We start from the raw sequence: 14,514 nt of genomic DNA, 5'->3' as shown, positions 1-14,514 counted from the left end.
TCCCGACAATAGCCCCTCACTGCAGAACACAAGATCCAGGGGGCGGGGTTGGATCCACATCTAGGGGGTGGAGATGGGGGGGTTTAGGGATCAGGGGTGGAGACGGGTAGGTTTAGGTATATGTAAGGTGGGAGGAGTTGGAGTTGGATCCAACCCCGCCCCCTGGATCTTGTGTTCTGCAGTGTGGACCATCTCGGACCCGACCAGATTTCTTGCGCCACGGGATTAAATTCCGAATAAAACGCGGTAGCGGTCGGTAACTCTGGTGTAATTTGAACGGGAGGAGGTCTAACAATATCCCGTTCCCAACGTCCATTCAGAACAGCATATCTGCGCATGCTTTCTGCGTCACGGCATTTTATTTGCGGGGTCTGTGGGTCATGTGCATAACGATGCTCAGAGCAGGCTGTAGGTAAATATACGGCCCTCAGACAGAACAGGCAGGTTGTCAATGAGTGACAGAGCAGAATATTTTTTTCTCTCTGCGACACTTTTTACTATTGTGTTGTAAATGTTAAATGAATTGTATCCTGACAAGATGAGTAAAAATAAGAAATACAATTTTTTTACATTTTAATTTTCTCTGACACTTTTTTCCCTACTGTGTTGCATAAAATATGAAACAAATTGTGTCTTAAGATAATTCATATAAATTCAAGTCAAAATCAATCAATTCAAGACTCTTGACAAGACGAATAAAATAACATAAAATGTTGTGCAGAATACACTTTTATTTGTTAGTGTTTCTTTCACTTGCGGAAATTTTAATGTGAGATTCTGGAAACGAGATCTAAATTTAGCGGGAACGGTCAGGTCGGGAAGAAAATTATTCTAAGCGGACAGCGGCCGGGTGAACAAAGAGTCAATATATAGCGGGAGCGGGTGGGTGCAGAATATAACCTTGTGGGAGTAAATACAGCTGGATAAAACAAAAACTGTGTCCGTTTTCATTTCAGGCTGCAAAGCAACAAAATGTGATTATTTTAAAGGGGGGTGAATCTTTTCTATACCCACTGTATTTGAAATCTTTTGTAGCATTATATGTCTTTACTATCACTTTTGATCATTCAAATGCACCCTTGCTGAATAAAAGTATAAAATAAAAAAAGAAGAAAACAAAACTGTTAGAAAATCTAACTCTTTATAAAAGCAAAACGTTCTGACCCCAAACTTTTGAATGACAGCGTGTGTGCTAATATTATGCGACACATTTGAATATCTGAAATCTTCCTCCCATTTTCTCTCAGGGTTCTGTTTGCCCCTGTCCGCATGATCATGGTGCCGCCCAGGCACTATTGTGTTGTGCTCAACCCCGCTGCCCGTAATGATGAAGGTCAGGTTCAGTTTGATGCATCAGGTCAAGCTAAGCTCAGACATGCTGACCTGGAGATCCGCCTGACCCAGGACCCGTTCCCACTCTACCCTGGTGAAGAGATTCAAAAGGTATGAAGTTATATTGTATTGTATGCTTGAGAATCATATTGCTTTGCAGCTTGTGGCTGAAGGGCTCAGACTTGTGGGTAGTTTCAACCGGTTGTGGTTTCTGTCAAAAGTGTCTGTATCACACCTATGTTTTTCCCATCAGCTCACGTTGACTAGATCAAAACAAGCACCATTTTGCAGCAGCCAATGCCTTTTATAATTATTATTTTACAACCTAATATAATTATTACCAGTTGTTACCATTTTCTTCTGATTAGTATTACTATAATTTGTCTGTTTGTCTTTCTCTCACAGGATGTGACGCCACTGCAGATTGTGTACCCGGACACAGCCCTGCGTCTGCAGGCCCTGCTGGACTTTGAAGAGGAGGGAGGAGAGAAGAGGGTAGCAGGAGACGAGTGGCTGTTTGAGGGACCAGGTACCACTGCTGCACAACTAGCATTAGCTTTACAGAGTTTTGTGCGCCAGCCTGGACTAGTTTACCTGCTCAAAGCAAATGACAGTTTTAAATAATGAAGTTCAGGGAGAAATAAAAGGCAGTAAAGTTGTTCCTCATGGGGCAATGCTATAGTACATAGAAATATGTTCTTCAGTTTTTTGTTTCCCATACATGAAGAGTGAAGACCAAATAACTTTCAAGAAGGTTTTTTGCTTATTCAGTTTTGCCTGCACTGTAAAACCCAATAAGTGCAGAATACAGAGAAACATTTAAGTAAACTTATGAAAATTACATTTGTATTACACTAACATGTTAATTACAGTTAATATGAAATATTATATATAATATATACCAACTCACTGATAATATTGCTTGCATATTTTGCTTTATGGTGAAGTACTAGTTATCAATAGCACACTTGCATGTGCTAATGTAACTATCACAGAGACTATCACTATATACTAGTATGTATACGTTAAGCAACATGCAGTATATATAGTATTGAAGTTTTGCAGCCCATCTTCAACCTAACCTCAAGCTCTACTCTTCACCACAATGATGATCCTACAAAACTTCAGCATAACAGAAACCCTGTAAATCCCAACAGATTAAACACCAACACATCTCTCCCTATGTTGATTCACGGTGGTCATGAAAGGAGAAGTGAATTTATTCAGCACAGTTTTTCAGATATTAATTACATTATGCTAGAGGCAGTTAGCTTCAGATGTTGAACAATTTATAGATTAAAACTGAAGTCAACATGAAATGCTGTTTGCAACACAACTTACCTCCATAATATGACAACAGGATGGCTAATGAGAAAACAGTGAAACAGGATGTTGAAAGAGGAAAAAATGTGAGATGGGACTTCATTGGGAATTGACTGGATTGTGAAAGGTAGCTGTTACATACCTAAATGGAGCCAGTTGGTAATAAAGATTTGTGAAGTTAACTGAAAAAGAAAAGCTAAATCAGAGGCCAAGCAAGATTTTACATATACAAAGACAGACATTTTCTGGAAAGGCATTTATAGATAAACGTAGAAACATGCAGTAAATAGGGGTCAAATATTAGTCCATCAGTAACTTGTTCAGGAATTATGGGATAAATTTCTGGCCTGACAAAAAATAATTCTACTTCTAATCTTTTCATTTTCTGTCACAGTAAAGATACATAACACAATATAGAAATACAATTTGTAAAGCTGCTTCAAAACAATGTGTTTTGTAAAAGGCGCAATAAAAATAAACCTGACTTGACTTGAATTTTATTTTCATGTTGACTATTAATAGAAAAAATGTAAATTGTGAAAAGGGGAGATGCAAGTTACTCACAATCACAGTAAAGTGCATTGCATCCATCGTAATGTATCTATACATTATAGGTGACATCATATGATGTAAGATGTCTAACCTGGTGAGCGTTTTATTTCCGGCAGGGACGTACATTCCCAGGAAGGAGGTGGCGGTACTTGAAGTCATAAAGGCCACGGTGATCAGAGAGAATCAGGCCATTCGCCTCCGAGCACGCAAAGAGGGCCTGGACCGCAGTGGAGTCCAAAGAGTTACTGGTTTGTGAGACAAAAAAAATTCCAGTTTTCATTATTTACTCACCCTCATGTTGTTCCAAACTGTATGACTTTTATCCTTCTGTGGAACATTAAAAAAGATATTTAAAAAAATGTCCATACAATCATGAAGTCAGTGGGGTCCAGAGCGGTTTTGGCCCCAATTGCCCTTCATTGTATAGGCAAACATAGTTGACAGTTCATATTTTGCATGCATAACCAAATAAATATGTCTGACATTGTGTGTATGTGTTTAATTGTGTGTGTGTTCAGGTGAGGAATGGCAGGTCAGTAAGGTGGGAGCTTATCTGCCTGGAGCTCATGAAGAGGTTGTGGATATTGTCAATGCTTTCATCCTCACGGACAAGGTACCCTCTTCTGTCCCTTTCCCTGTGGTTCCCTGTAGCATGTTTTGTTTCTCCGTTCACACTTTAAGTAGACCGGTAATAAGGGATAGGTGGGTTAATTGGTTCAACAGAAAGGTCAACGTATAGCACCTAGTGATTAAGGACGAAAGCACTTCACTAATGAAGTCACAGCTTCAGAGCACAATTTTGCCCCAAGCTTAATTATCAATGCCTGCTTGTCATTTCCCACTTCATTAGAAAGCTTTGCATGTGCGAGCTCTCCGGCCGTTCCGTGACGCCGGGGGCCAAGAGCGGCGCACCGGAGAAGAGTGGCTGGTGACCGTGGCAGACAGAGAAGCTCACATACCCTCTGTGGCCGAGGAGGTTGTCGGGGTGGTTGACGTAACGACTCTGAACAGCAGGCAGTACTGCGTGGTTCTGGACCCCGTGGGGGCTGATGGAAAACCTCAGCTCGGACAGAAGAGAGTGGTGAAGGTGAGTGAATCATTCTCTGGTAAATTCTAAATAGAACTGTAAATTCTAATAGAACCATACATATAGATTATATATTAAATCTCTAATTAAAAGTAACTTGCAAATTCAAAGTATAATAACTTTGCCATGTAATGTGACTCCTTTCATCTTATTTCTCTCTGTCTCCTCGTCTCACAGGGTGAGCGTTCGTTCTTCCTCAGGCCAGGAGAGCATTTGGAGAACGGCATTCAGGATGTGTACGTGCTGTCAGAGGAGGAGGGGCTCGTGCTGCGTGCTGTCGAGGCCTTCATTGACACTGAGAAGGTAAAGGACATGTTTGATCATCTATAATTAATTACTAAAATCACTTATTTAGTACATAATTAACTAGAAATTCAATATATGAACAGCTGTTAAGGTCACGGCATGTGCAGGTTGAAGGCATACAATGTTTTATAGATGTTTCAGGACAGAAAAAAGAAAAGAGCTCTGATTCATTCAAATAGCATTCAAACAAGGAGAGAGAACAAAGGGAAACAAATAGAGAGTGGGTGTATTGTGTTTACCTAAGGTGTTTCACAAGGTGCTGCCGTTGCCCCTTGTTCCCGATAGTTTATATAACTCTTTCAGCATTCCTGAAATGTTTGTCTTTATGTTTATATGCTAAGACAAGAGAGTGTTTTTTCACCCACTCTTTTTTTGTGCTTGTGAACTAGGTTTGTGTTTAGATCGCTTTTAAAACTCATAAATCACCTTGTCATAAATTGTGTGAACAGGAAGAACTTGATTCTGGATCAATAACTTTTATTGTCTGAATGTAAATTGTCATTTGCCATTGACATTTAGAGCACTAATATGGTAGACCAGTGGGGGAAATCAGTTCCTTCATTAATTCATTCCCTATTATGAATACTTTTAATTTTTTTTTGGATAAATATGATTTTAATATTTTGCATTCCCTTAATTTTTTCTCTTATCATTCACCTTTGCTTATACACACGCATATACACACAGTCTGATCGTATGCCACTTGTGCTGCAGTATCCGTCCCCACCTTACACTAATGTTTGCCATTGTTACTCCTCCTTCTTTCTTTCACCCCGCTTCCCCGCTCCTCAATGCTTCAGCAGGAAGGGCTAGATGAAGAAGAAGGGGAAAGCCGAGCCAAAAAGAGGGGAATACAGCGTCGTCCAGGTGACCGTTGGATGCTGCGCGGCCCAATCGAATACGTGCCGCCCGCCACCGTAGAAGTCTTGCTTAGACGGGATGCTATCCCACTGGATGAGAATGAGGGCATTTACGTCCGTGACATCAAAACTGGAAAGGCAAGATTCAAAGATTATAAAGAATCGATCGACCAAATGCATTTTTTTTTCATTTCACTGATTTTCAGAATCACATTTGGGTTTTTAAACCCTTTTAACAATAGTCTTAGGGGAAAACTAGAGGACATTTTGAGACTTAATAGGCTTGAGAGCGTAGAGTTCAGTGCCAGTTAAAGCAATTGTTCATGCAAAAATGAAATTTTGTCAAGCTCTACAGTGACAAAAATGTACAACGTTGTTTTAAAGTGTGCATCTAATGACATCATATTTGATTATAAGCTACAGCGGAGGGGAAGAGTTTTTTTTAATAAATATAGGCTTAAATTTCAGATTATTCCACACACAAAGCTGTCATATTGCTTCAGAATATTCAAATAACAGATATACCATTAAAATAAATATTATTTAGTACACACACATATTATGTAAACAAACTTTTATTTTGGAATGCGATTAATCACGATTAATCGCTTGACAGCACTATTATTAATATATATATTTCATGAGTTCATACATTTTATACATTTTCTCCAGTCAGTTTCATTTTAAGGAAAAGAGTGGGTAGGACAATTCTCAAAAAATCTACCTTTTGTGTTTTTATATATGTGTTAGGAAAAATAAAGGAATAAAAAATAAAGAATTTTTAAATTCTGAGGTGAAACAGTTGAATTTTACCGTTTTCGAATCCATTCAGCCGATCTCCGGGTCTGGTGGTAGCACTTTTAGCTGCAGCTTAGCATAGATCATTGAATCTGATTAGACCGTTAGCATCTCGCTCAAAAATGACCAAAGAGTTTCGATATTTTTCCTATTTAAAACTTGACGTACCACGGGTGCAGCAGCAAAGTTCCTTGATTATTACTCCAGAATGAGAGTATAGTTCCAAGCCATATCGGCCTAGAAAATCCTTGAGCGAGATGCTAACGGTCTAATCAGATTCAATGATCTATGCTAAGCTACAGCTAAAAGTGCTACCACCAGACCCGGAGATCGGCTGAATGGATTCGAAAACGGTAAAACTCAACTGTTTAACTCTAGGGGAGTTGGAAAATTAGCCTATTTTCAAAAAAGTGGAGTGTTCCTTTAAAGGTAAACGGTGAAACCACACAAACAACATAGTTTATGTTGTTAAAGTGCTTTATGTCCCTGCTGACTTTGTCTGTTTCACAGGTGCGTGCTGTGATTGGCCAGACCTACATGCTAACGCAGGATGAGGAACTGTGGGAGAAAGATCTTCCAGCCAATGTGGAGACTCTTCTGTCCCAATCCCGTGACCCGCTAGCGGACCGTTCGGAGCGAGGAAGAAACTTTGCGCAAGCTGAGAGAGATAAAACCAGAGTGGTGTCCTATCGTGTCCCACACAATGCGGCCATTCAGGTGTACGACTACAGAGAGAAGAGGGCCAGGTAATGTAGTGATGCTTGTTTGAGTGACAGTCATATAGTTATGCAAAGACTTTTATGTTCATATTTAGGTTCTGTGGAATTCTTCTTAAGAGTATTTTTATTTTTTATAATTTATTTTTCTTATATTTATATTTATTTATTTTTTCTTTCATAATTTGGACATTGCAAATAACCTTTGCCATTCTCTTTTTCTCTTTCTCATTCTGTTTCTCTCACAGGGTGGTGTTTGGACCTGAAATGGTGATGCTGGGTCCTGATGAGCAGTTTACAGTTCTTTCCCTTTCTGGAGACAAACCCAAACGTCCTAATGTCATCAAAACCATTTGTCTCCTGCTTGGCCCAGACTTTTGCACCGACATCATCACCATAGAGACAGCCGATCATGCTCGCTTGCAGCTGCAGCTCTCGTACAACTGGTACGTTGTGTGCGTGTGCTCTAAAGCCGTATTAAAAATGTCTCGAGGAGTAAAAATGAAGTGCAAATAAACAATATCATGAAGCTGATCAGGGGAGTGACCTGTTTTTCTTTCTCCGTGTCAGGCACTTTGATATCAAACAGCCCGTTGAAGCGGCCAAGGCTACGGCTCTGTTCTCTGTGCCAGACTTTGTGGGTGACGCGTGCAAAGCCATTGCTTCCAGAATCAGAGGAGCAGTGGCCTCAGTGCAGTTTGACGATTTCCACAAGGTATGTGACACACCTATAGAGTTTTATTGCTCGGATACTTCTCTTTCCTTTATGTTTAGTGCTCTGGCTTTTGGCCATGATTGTAAGTGTGGCAATCACAGTTAAACTTTAGACTACTGTTCAAAAGTTTGGGGTCAGTAAGATATATATATTTTTTAAAGAATTAATTAATTCAGCACTTTTATTTAGCAAGGATGCAGTCTTAATGTGCAGTGTTACAAAAAACAAATCTGTTTCAAATAAATGCTGGTTTTTTTTAAGTTTCTTTTCATCAAAAATGTCCTGAAAAAATATATCACGGTTTCCACAAAAATATTTAGCAGTGCAACTGTTTCAACATTGATAAGAAAAAAATATATATTAAAAATATATAAGAATATATAAGAAACGTTTCTTGAGCAGCAAATGACACTGAAGATTGGAGTAATGGCTGCTGACAATTCAGCTTTGCCATTACAGGAATAAATTACATTTAAAATGCCAAACAGTTATTTCTTAAGAGTATTTTTATTTTTTATAATTTATTTTTCTTATATTTATATTTATTTATTTTTTCTTTTATAATTTGGACATTGCAAATAACCTTTGCCATTCTCTTTTTCTCTTTCTCATTCTGTTTCTCTCACAGGGTGGTGTTTGGACCTGAAATGGTGATGCTGGGTCCTGATGAGCAGTTTACAGTTCTTTCCCTTTCTGGAGACAAACCCAAACGTCCTAATGTCATCAAAACCATTTGTCTCCTGCTTGGCCCAGACTTTTGCACCGACATCATCACCATAGAGACAGCCGATCATGCTCGCTTGCAGCTGCAGCTCTCGTACAACTGGTACGTTGTGTGCGTGTGCTCTAAAGCCGTATTAAAAATGTCTCGAGGAGTAAAAATGAAGTGCAAATAAACAATATCATGAAGCTGATCAGGGGAGTGACCTGTTTTTCTTTCTCCGTGTCAGGCACTTTGATATCAAACAGCCCGTTGAAGCGGCCAAGGCTACGGCTCTGTTCTCTGTGCCAGACTTTGTGGGTGACGCGTGCAAAGCCATTGCTTCCAGAATCAGAGGAGCAGTGGCCTCAGTGCAGTTTGACGATTTCCACAAGGTATGTGACACACCTATAGAGTTTTATTGCTCGGATACTTCTCTTTCCTTTATGTTTAGTGCTCTGGCTTTTGGCCATGATTGTAAGTGTGGCAATCACAGTTAAACTTTAGACTACTGTTCAAAAGTTTGGGGTCAGTAAGATATATATATTTTTTAAAGAATTAATTAATTCAGCACTTTTATTTAGCAAGGATGCAGTCTTAATGTGCAGTGTTACAAAAAACAAATCTGTTTCAAATAAATGCTGTTTTTTTTTAAGTTTCTTTTCATCAAAAATGTCCTGAAAAAATATATCACGGTTTCCACAAAAATATTTAGCAGTGCAACTGTTTCAACATTGATAAGAAAAAAATATATATTAAAAATATATAAGAATATATAAGAAACGTTTCTTGAGCAGCAAATGACACTGAAGATTGGAGTAATGGCTGCTGACAATTCAGCTTTGCCATTACAGGAATAAATTACATTTAAAATGCCAAACAGTTATTTTAAATTGTAGTAATATTTCACAATATTACTGTTTTTACTGTATATTTCATTAAATAAATGCAGCCTTGGTGAGCATATAATACTTTCAAAACTTTATAAAAATGTATATTTTTCTTTTTCTATATTTGACCTGTGTGTCCACATGTGTTGCAAACTGCTTTGAAAACTTTTCAAAACTCCTAAAATATTGCAGCTGTATTTGTTATTTACTATATAGCTTTCATGTTGTGTTTCTCTTGATTTGTTCATCGTCAATGTATGCTTAAGGCCCTAAAAGCAAAGAGAACAGCATATGTCCCAAAAACATCAATTCAGAAATGAATTGATGATGATTAGGATGTGATCAGGCTTGTTCATCTTATTTGTCTTTGTCTGCTCTGACCATATGCATCTATTTCTCTTTCAGAACTCCATCAGGATCATCTGTTCGGCTGTCTTTGGTTTTGATGAGAAGCTTGCGGTGCGGTCCAGTCTGTGCTTCAATCAGAATGGGTTAGTTATCAGCAGTGTGGACATTCAGTCTGTGGAGCCGGTGGACCAGCGCACCCGCGACGCCCTGCAGAAGAGTGTGCAACTAGCCATCGAGATCACCACCAATTCACAGGAGGCTACTGCACGGTACAAACCAAAAAATTTATCTCACTCTCTTTATACATTTTTTCTTTAAATTATTATTTTTTTTAATCTCTCAATTTACATAAACAATGGTTTACGCTGATGTTTTTCCCTAAAGGTACACTATGGAACTTTTTTTTTTAAATATTGATATAATGAGTACATCATAAATCTTCCAAAATGTGTTTTTGTCTTATCCTGAATCACTACGGTACATCTATAATAGGTGTTTATATTGTGTGACTATGTTAGACTGAGCAGGACGCCAACCACTGTGGAGTAGACCAGTACCTGCGTGACTTGTTATAAACGGAGCAAAGCAGCTCTGGCTACAGTGTTGTTTCGCAGGACACATACAATAGTTTAGTTTTTTTTAACCGCTAGAGTGTCAAAAGTTACATAGTGTACCTTTAAAGAAGACTCTAGCTTCTGTTATTCTGCCAGCTTTTCCCAGTTTCCCTATGTATTTGTCCAGCACTTTTATTTAGCAAGGATGCAATGTTAATGTGCAAAGTTACAAAAGAATTTTGTTTCAGTTAAATGCTGTTCTTTTGAAGTTTCTCTTCTTTAAAAAATCCTGAAAAAATGTATCAAGGTTTCCACAAAAATATTTAGCTGTTACAACATTTATAAGAAATATATAGAAGAAATGTTTCTTGAGCAGCAAATCAGCATATCAGAATGATTTTTGAATGATCACGTGACACTGAAAACTAGATTCAGTTATTTTAAATTGTAATATTTCACAATATTACCGTATATTTTACTGTATATTTCATTAAATAAATGCAGCCTTGGTGAGCATATAATACTTTCAAAACTTTATAAAAATGTATATTTTTCTTTTTCTATATTTGACCTGTGTGTCCACATGTGTTGCAAACTGCTTTGAAAACTTTTCAAAACTCCTAAAATATTGCAGCTGTATTTGTTATTTACTATATAGCTTTCATGTTGTGTTTCTCTTGATTTGTTCATCGTCAATGTATGCTTAAGGCCCTAAAAGCAAAGAGAACAGCATATGTCCCAAAAACATCAATTCAGAAATGAATTGATGATGATTAGGATGTGATCAGGCTTGTTCATCTTATTTGTCTTTGTCTGCTCTGACCATATGCATCTATTTCTCTTTCAGAACTCCATCAGGATCATCTGTTCGGCTGTCTTTGGTTTTGATGAGAAGCTTGCGGTGCGGTCCAGTCTGTGCTTCAATCAGAATGGGTTAGTTATCAGCAGCGTGGACATTCAGTCTGTGGAGCCGGTGGACCAGCGCACCCGCGACGCCCTGCAGAAGAGTGTGCAACTAGCCATCGAGATCACCACCAATTCACAGGAGGCTACTGCACGGTACAAACCAAAAAATTTATCTCACTCTCTTTATACATTTTTTCTTTAAATTATTATTTTTTTTAATCTCTCAATTTACATAAACAATGGTTTACGCTGATGTTTTTCCCTAAAGGTACACTATGGAACTTTTTTTTTTAAATATTGATATAATGAGTACATCATAAATCTTCCAAAATGTGTTTTTGTCTTATCCTGAATCACTACGGTACATCTATAATAGGTGTTTATATTGTGTGACTATGTTAGACTGAGCAGGACGCCAACCACTGTGGAGTAGACCAGTACCTGCGTGACTTGTTATAAACGGAGCAAAGCAGCTCTGGCTACAGTGTTGTTTCGCAGGACACATACAATCGTTTAGTTTTTTTTAACCGCTAGAGTGTCAAAAGTTACATAGTGTACCTTTAAAGAAGACTCTAGCTTCTGTTATTCTGCCAGCTTTTCCCAGTTTCCCTATGTATTTGTCTGTCATGCCCATTTACATTCATTTTCCTTCTTTCAGACACGAGGCAGAGCGTCTGGAGCAGGAGGCTCGGGGTCGCCTGGAGAGGCAAAGGATCACAGACCAGGCAGAGGCAGAGAAAGCGAGAAAGGAGCTGCTTGAGCTGGAGGCTCAGAGGTGAGTTCACTGCAAGGGCCAATGCTAAGTTTCTCTTCACATTTAATGTTTTCATGGTCAATAATCAGTGTGTGTGCGTCTTAGTGCTGCAGTGGAGAGTACAGGAGCAGCGAAGGCTGAGGCACAATCTAAAGCAGAGGCGGCTCGTATACAGGGAGAAGCAGCAGTCGAAGAGGCCAAACTCAAAGCAGAGGCTCAGAAAATCGAGGCTGTATGTCATCCAAACTATGCTAGTTCTCATCTTTTTTCTATTCTTGCCCTATTAGATTTTGACCATTTTCCTCTCCTCTGTGTGTCAGGACGCTGAGCTGGTCCGTCTGTGTAAGGCGCGTGAGCAGGAACTGAATTACAAGAAGGAGATGGACCAACTGGACGTGGAGAAGCAACAGAAGCTGGCAGAGATTGAGAGCCAGCGCTTCAAGCAGTTGATGGAGAGCCTGGGCACCGAAACCCTGAAGGAAATGGCCCGAGCCGGGCCTGAACTACAGGTAAGTGAGCATTGGGATAGCAAATTAACATCTTTCTATGGAGGCTTTGCATCACAAATGTTTTATAATAGCATTTTGAATGGATGTTGATTCTGTTGTTTTAATATTTAAAATAACCTAATAAAACCATGTACCATTTTTTCTTCCAGGTGAAGCTCCTGCAGTCTTTGGGTCTGAAGTCTACTCTTATTACGGATGGCTCCTCTCCTATTAATCTCTTTACTACTGCCAATGGCCTCCTGGGGGCTCTGCAGGGCAAAGAACAGGATGAAAAATAAAAAAATAGGAGAGACAGAGGTTAAAGGAACACTCCACTTTTTTTTTTGAAAATAGGCTAATTTTCCAACTCCCCTAAAGTTAAACAGTTGAGTTTTACCGTTTTCGAATCCATTCAGCCGATCTCCGGGTCTGGCGGTAGCACTTTTAGCTGTAGCTTAGCATAGATCATTGAATCTGATTAGATCGTTAGCATCTCGCTCAAAAATGACCAAAGAGTTTCGATATTTTTCTCATTTAAAACTTGACTCTTCTGTAGTTGCATCGTGTACTAAGACCAACGAAAAATGAAAAGCTGCGTATGAAAGAATCCTTAATGAACTAGTCATCACAATCAAACACTTTGGCGGGTTAAACAAATGTGATGGATGAACTTGTGGGCGTGTCTGTCAACTGTGATAACACTTTACAGTTTTATGGACTTTTATATCTTTGAAGACTTATTTTAAAATGTAGTCTTTGTAGATTGTTACGCCTGCAGGTGGCGACATTGCGAGCGAGTCATTAAATCGTTAACTCTACAGATTCGTTGGCGCTTACATCCTTTATGAGAAGACGGTGTATATTTCTGATTGGAAAAGAGTAAAATAGTAATTTTTTTCTTTCTTTTATTTTTTGGCATTTTACATTTGCATGTCACCTGTAACCATCAGTTATGAATATGGATTGGTTTTATGTATTGATTTAGTCCATAATTTTGCATTGCTCATGTCTTCATTTATTTCATTTATTTATAGACATTTGTAAATAAATGGGGGTTGTGAATGATTTAGATGATTTAGATATTTGGCCACATGTTGACGCTGCCGTATAAAAGGCAGCAGTGGTTTTTATTCATTTTACTCTCTGGTTTGATCTTCTTCAACAAAATTCATGTGGTTCATATGAATGGAGTTAAAATTTTATATTTTCAACAGCCAGATTTCCCATATGTCTTTGCACAATCTTTGATCAAATCCCAAATTAGAAAAAAGAAATAAAAATTAGATGCACTGAAAGAATCCTTAATGAACTAGTCATCACAATCAAACACTTTTGGCGGGTTAAACAAATGTGATGGATGAACTTGTGGGCGTGTCTGTCAACTGTGATAACACTTTAGCTCGGCTTCTCTCTCTTTACCCACAGGTAGATGAACTTTCCTCCTGCCCTACGGTTCAGATCACAGCCCAGTCTCTCCCAGCCATCTTTCAGAAGAGCAGGTTCTTCTTTGGCATCTTTGCTTACCTCGAGGCTCATAATGGGAAAGTCATGTTCAGTGCTGCCGTAGAAGTACCACAGGAAGATGGGATCTTCACCAGCTCCTGCATTCAGATCCTTGTCCACCAGTTCATACCCAGCATCAGCTAGACCAGACTTCATGCTGTTATTGAATGAAAACTGGATCCTTGTCACAGGTTTCATGCCACACTCTTTCTTGTACCAAAGAAGGACCCGGTTTTTACCAGTGGTGTAACAGACGCAAAGTGATCGAATCACAATGGAATGTAATTCTTCCATCATAAATTTGCAAAATTTGTATATGAAAAGGTTGAGTTAAACATACAATTCTAGGCAGATGTGAGGACTAAATACATATGAATTACTTGTACAATGAATTGCCAGAGCAAACCAAACCAATGCCACCTCCTTTTGTCCACTGATTTCATTTGAATCAACTCTGCTCCATTCAGTGTAAAGCACTAACCAGTGAGTTATCAGCATTTCCCAGAATGTCTAAATATACAACTGAATAAATTATTCAGTTAATTGTGTTGCACAATCCCCAACACACGTAAAAAATCTATCTGTATTAAAACGCATGGAACCATGCAACACAGAAAAATAAAAGCACAATAAATAGGTAAAGTGGGGCAAGACTTCCAGTCTTGATGCATCAGTTGCAGGC

General features: G+C 38.7%; 1 protein-coding gene across 3 annotated transcripts in view; it reads left to right on the top strand.

The window, feature by feature from the left end:
• The window catches only part of LOC107739398 (major vault protein), a 16,834-nt gene extending 4,154 nt beyond the window's left edge, over positions 1-12,680 (top strand). Inside the window, exons 3-17 of one of the 3 annotated variants that reach the window (XM_016551502.1) lie at positions 1,248-1,443; positions 1,738-1,861; positions 3,324-3,455; positions 3,726-3,820; positions 4,058-4,294; positions 4,472-4,594; positions 5,404-5,598; positions 6,769-7,004; positions 7,223-7,420; positions 7,545-7,689; positions 9,685-9,896; positions 11,746-11,862; positions 11,947-12,073; positions 12,162-12,350; positions 12,500-12,680. In XM_016551502.1, coding sequence (XP_016406988.1) covers positions 1,248-1,443; positions 1,738-1,861; positions 3,324-3,455; positions 3,726-3,820; positions 4,058-4,294; positions 4,472-4,594; positions 5,404-5,598; positions 6,769-7,004; positions 7,223-7,420; positions 7,545-7,689; positions 9,685-9,896; positions 11,746-11,862; positions 11,947-12,073; positions 12,162-12,350; positions 12,500-12,628 — 2,455 coding nt within the window. In that variant the 3' untranslated portion in view covers positions 12,629-12,680. Of the gene's footprint in view, positions 1-1,247; positions 1,444-1,737; positions 1,862-3,323; positions 3,456-3,725; positions 3,821-4,057; positions 4,295-4,471; positions 4,598-5,400; positions 5,599-6,768; positions 7,005-7,222; positions 7,421-7,544; positions 7,690-9,684; positions 9,897-11,745; positions 11,863-11,946; positions 12,074-12,161; positions 12,351-12,499 lie in introns of all 3 variants that reach the window. The other 2 variants (XM_016551501.1, XM_016551500.1) reach the window with 2 other exon arrangements.
• Positions 12,681-14,514: the final 1,834 nt, after the last annotated feature.

Source organism: Sinocyclocheilus rhinocerous, unplaced genomic scaffold, assembly GCF_001515625.1.
Source record: "Sinocyclocheilus rhinocerous isolate Xijiao unplaced genomic scaffold, SAMN03320098_v1.1 scaffold2300, whole genome shotgun sequence".
Taxonomy (NCBI): domain Eukaryota; kingdom Metazoa; phylum Chordata; class Actinopteri; order Cypriniformes; family Cyprinidae; genus Sinocyclocheilus; species Sinocyclocheilus rhinocerous.
Note: the sequence above shows the minus strand (reverse complement) of the source record. Positions and strands in the feature narration are given on the sequence as shown.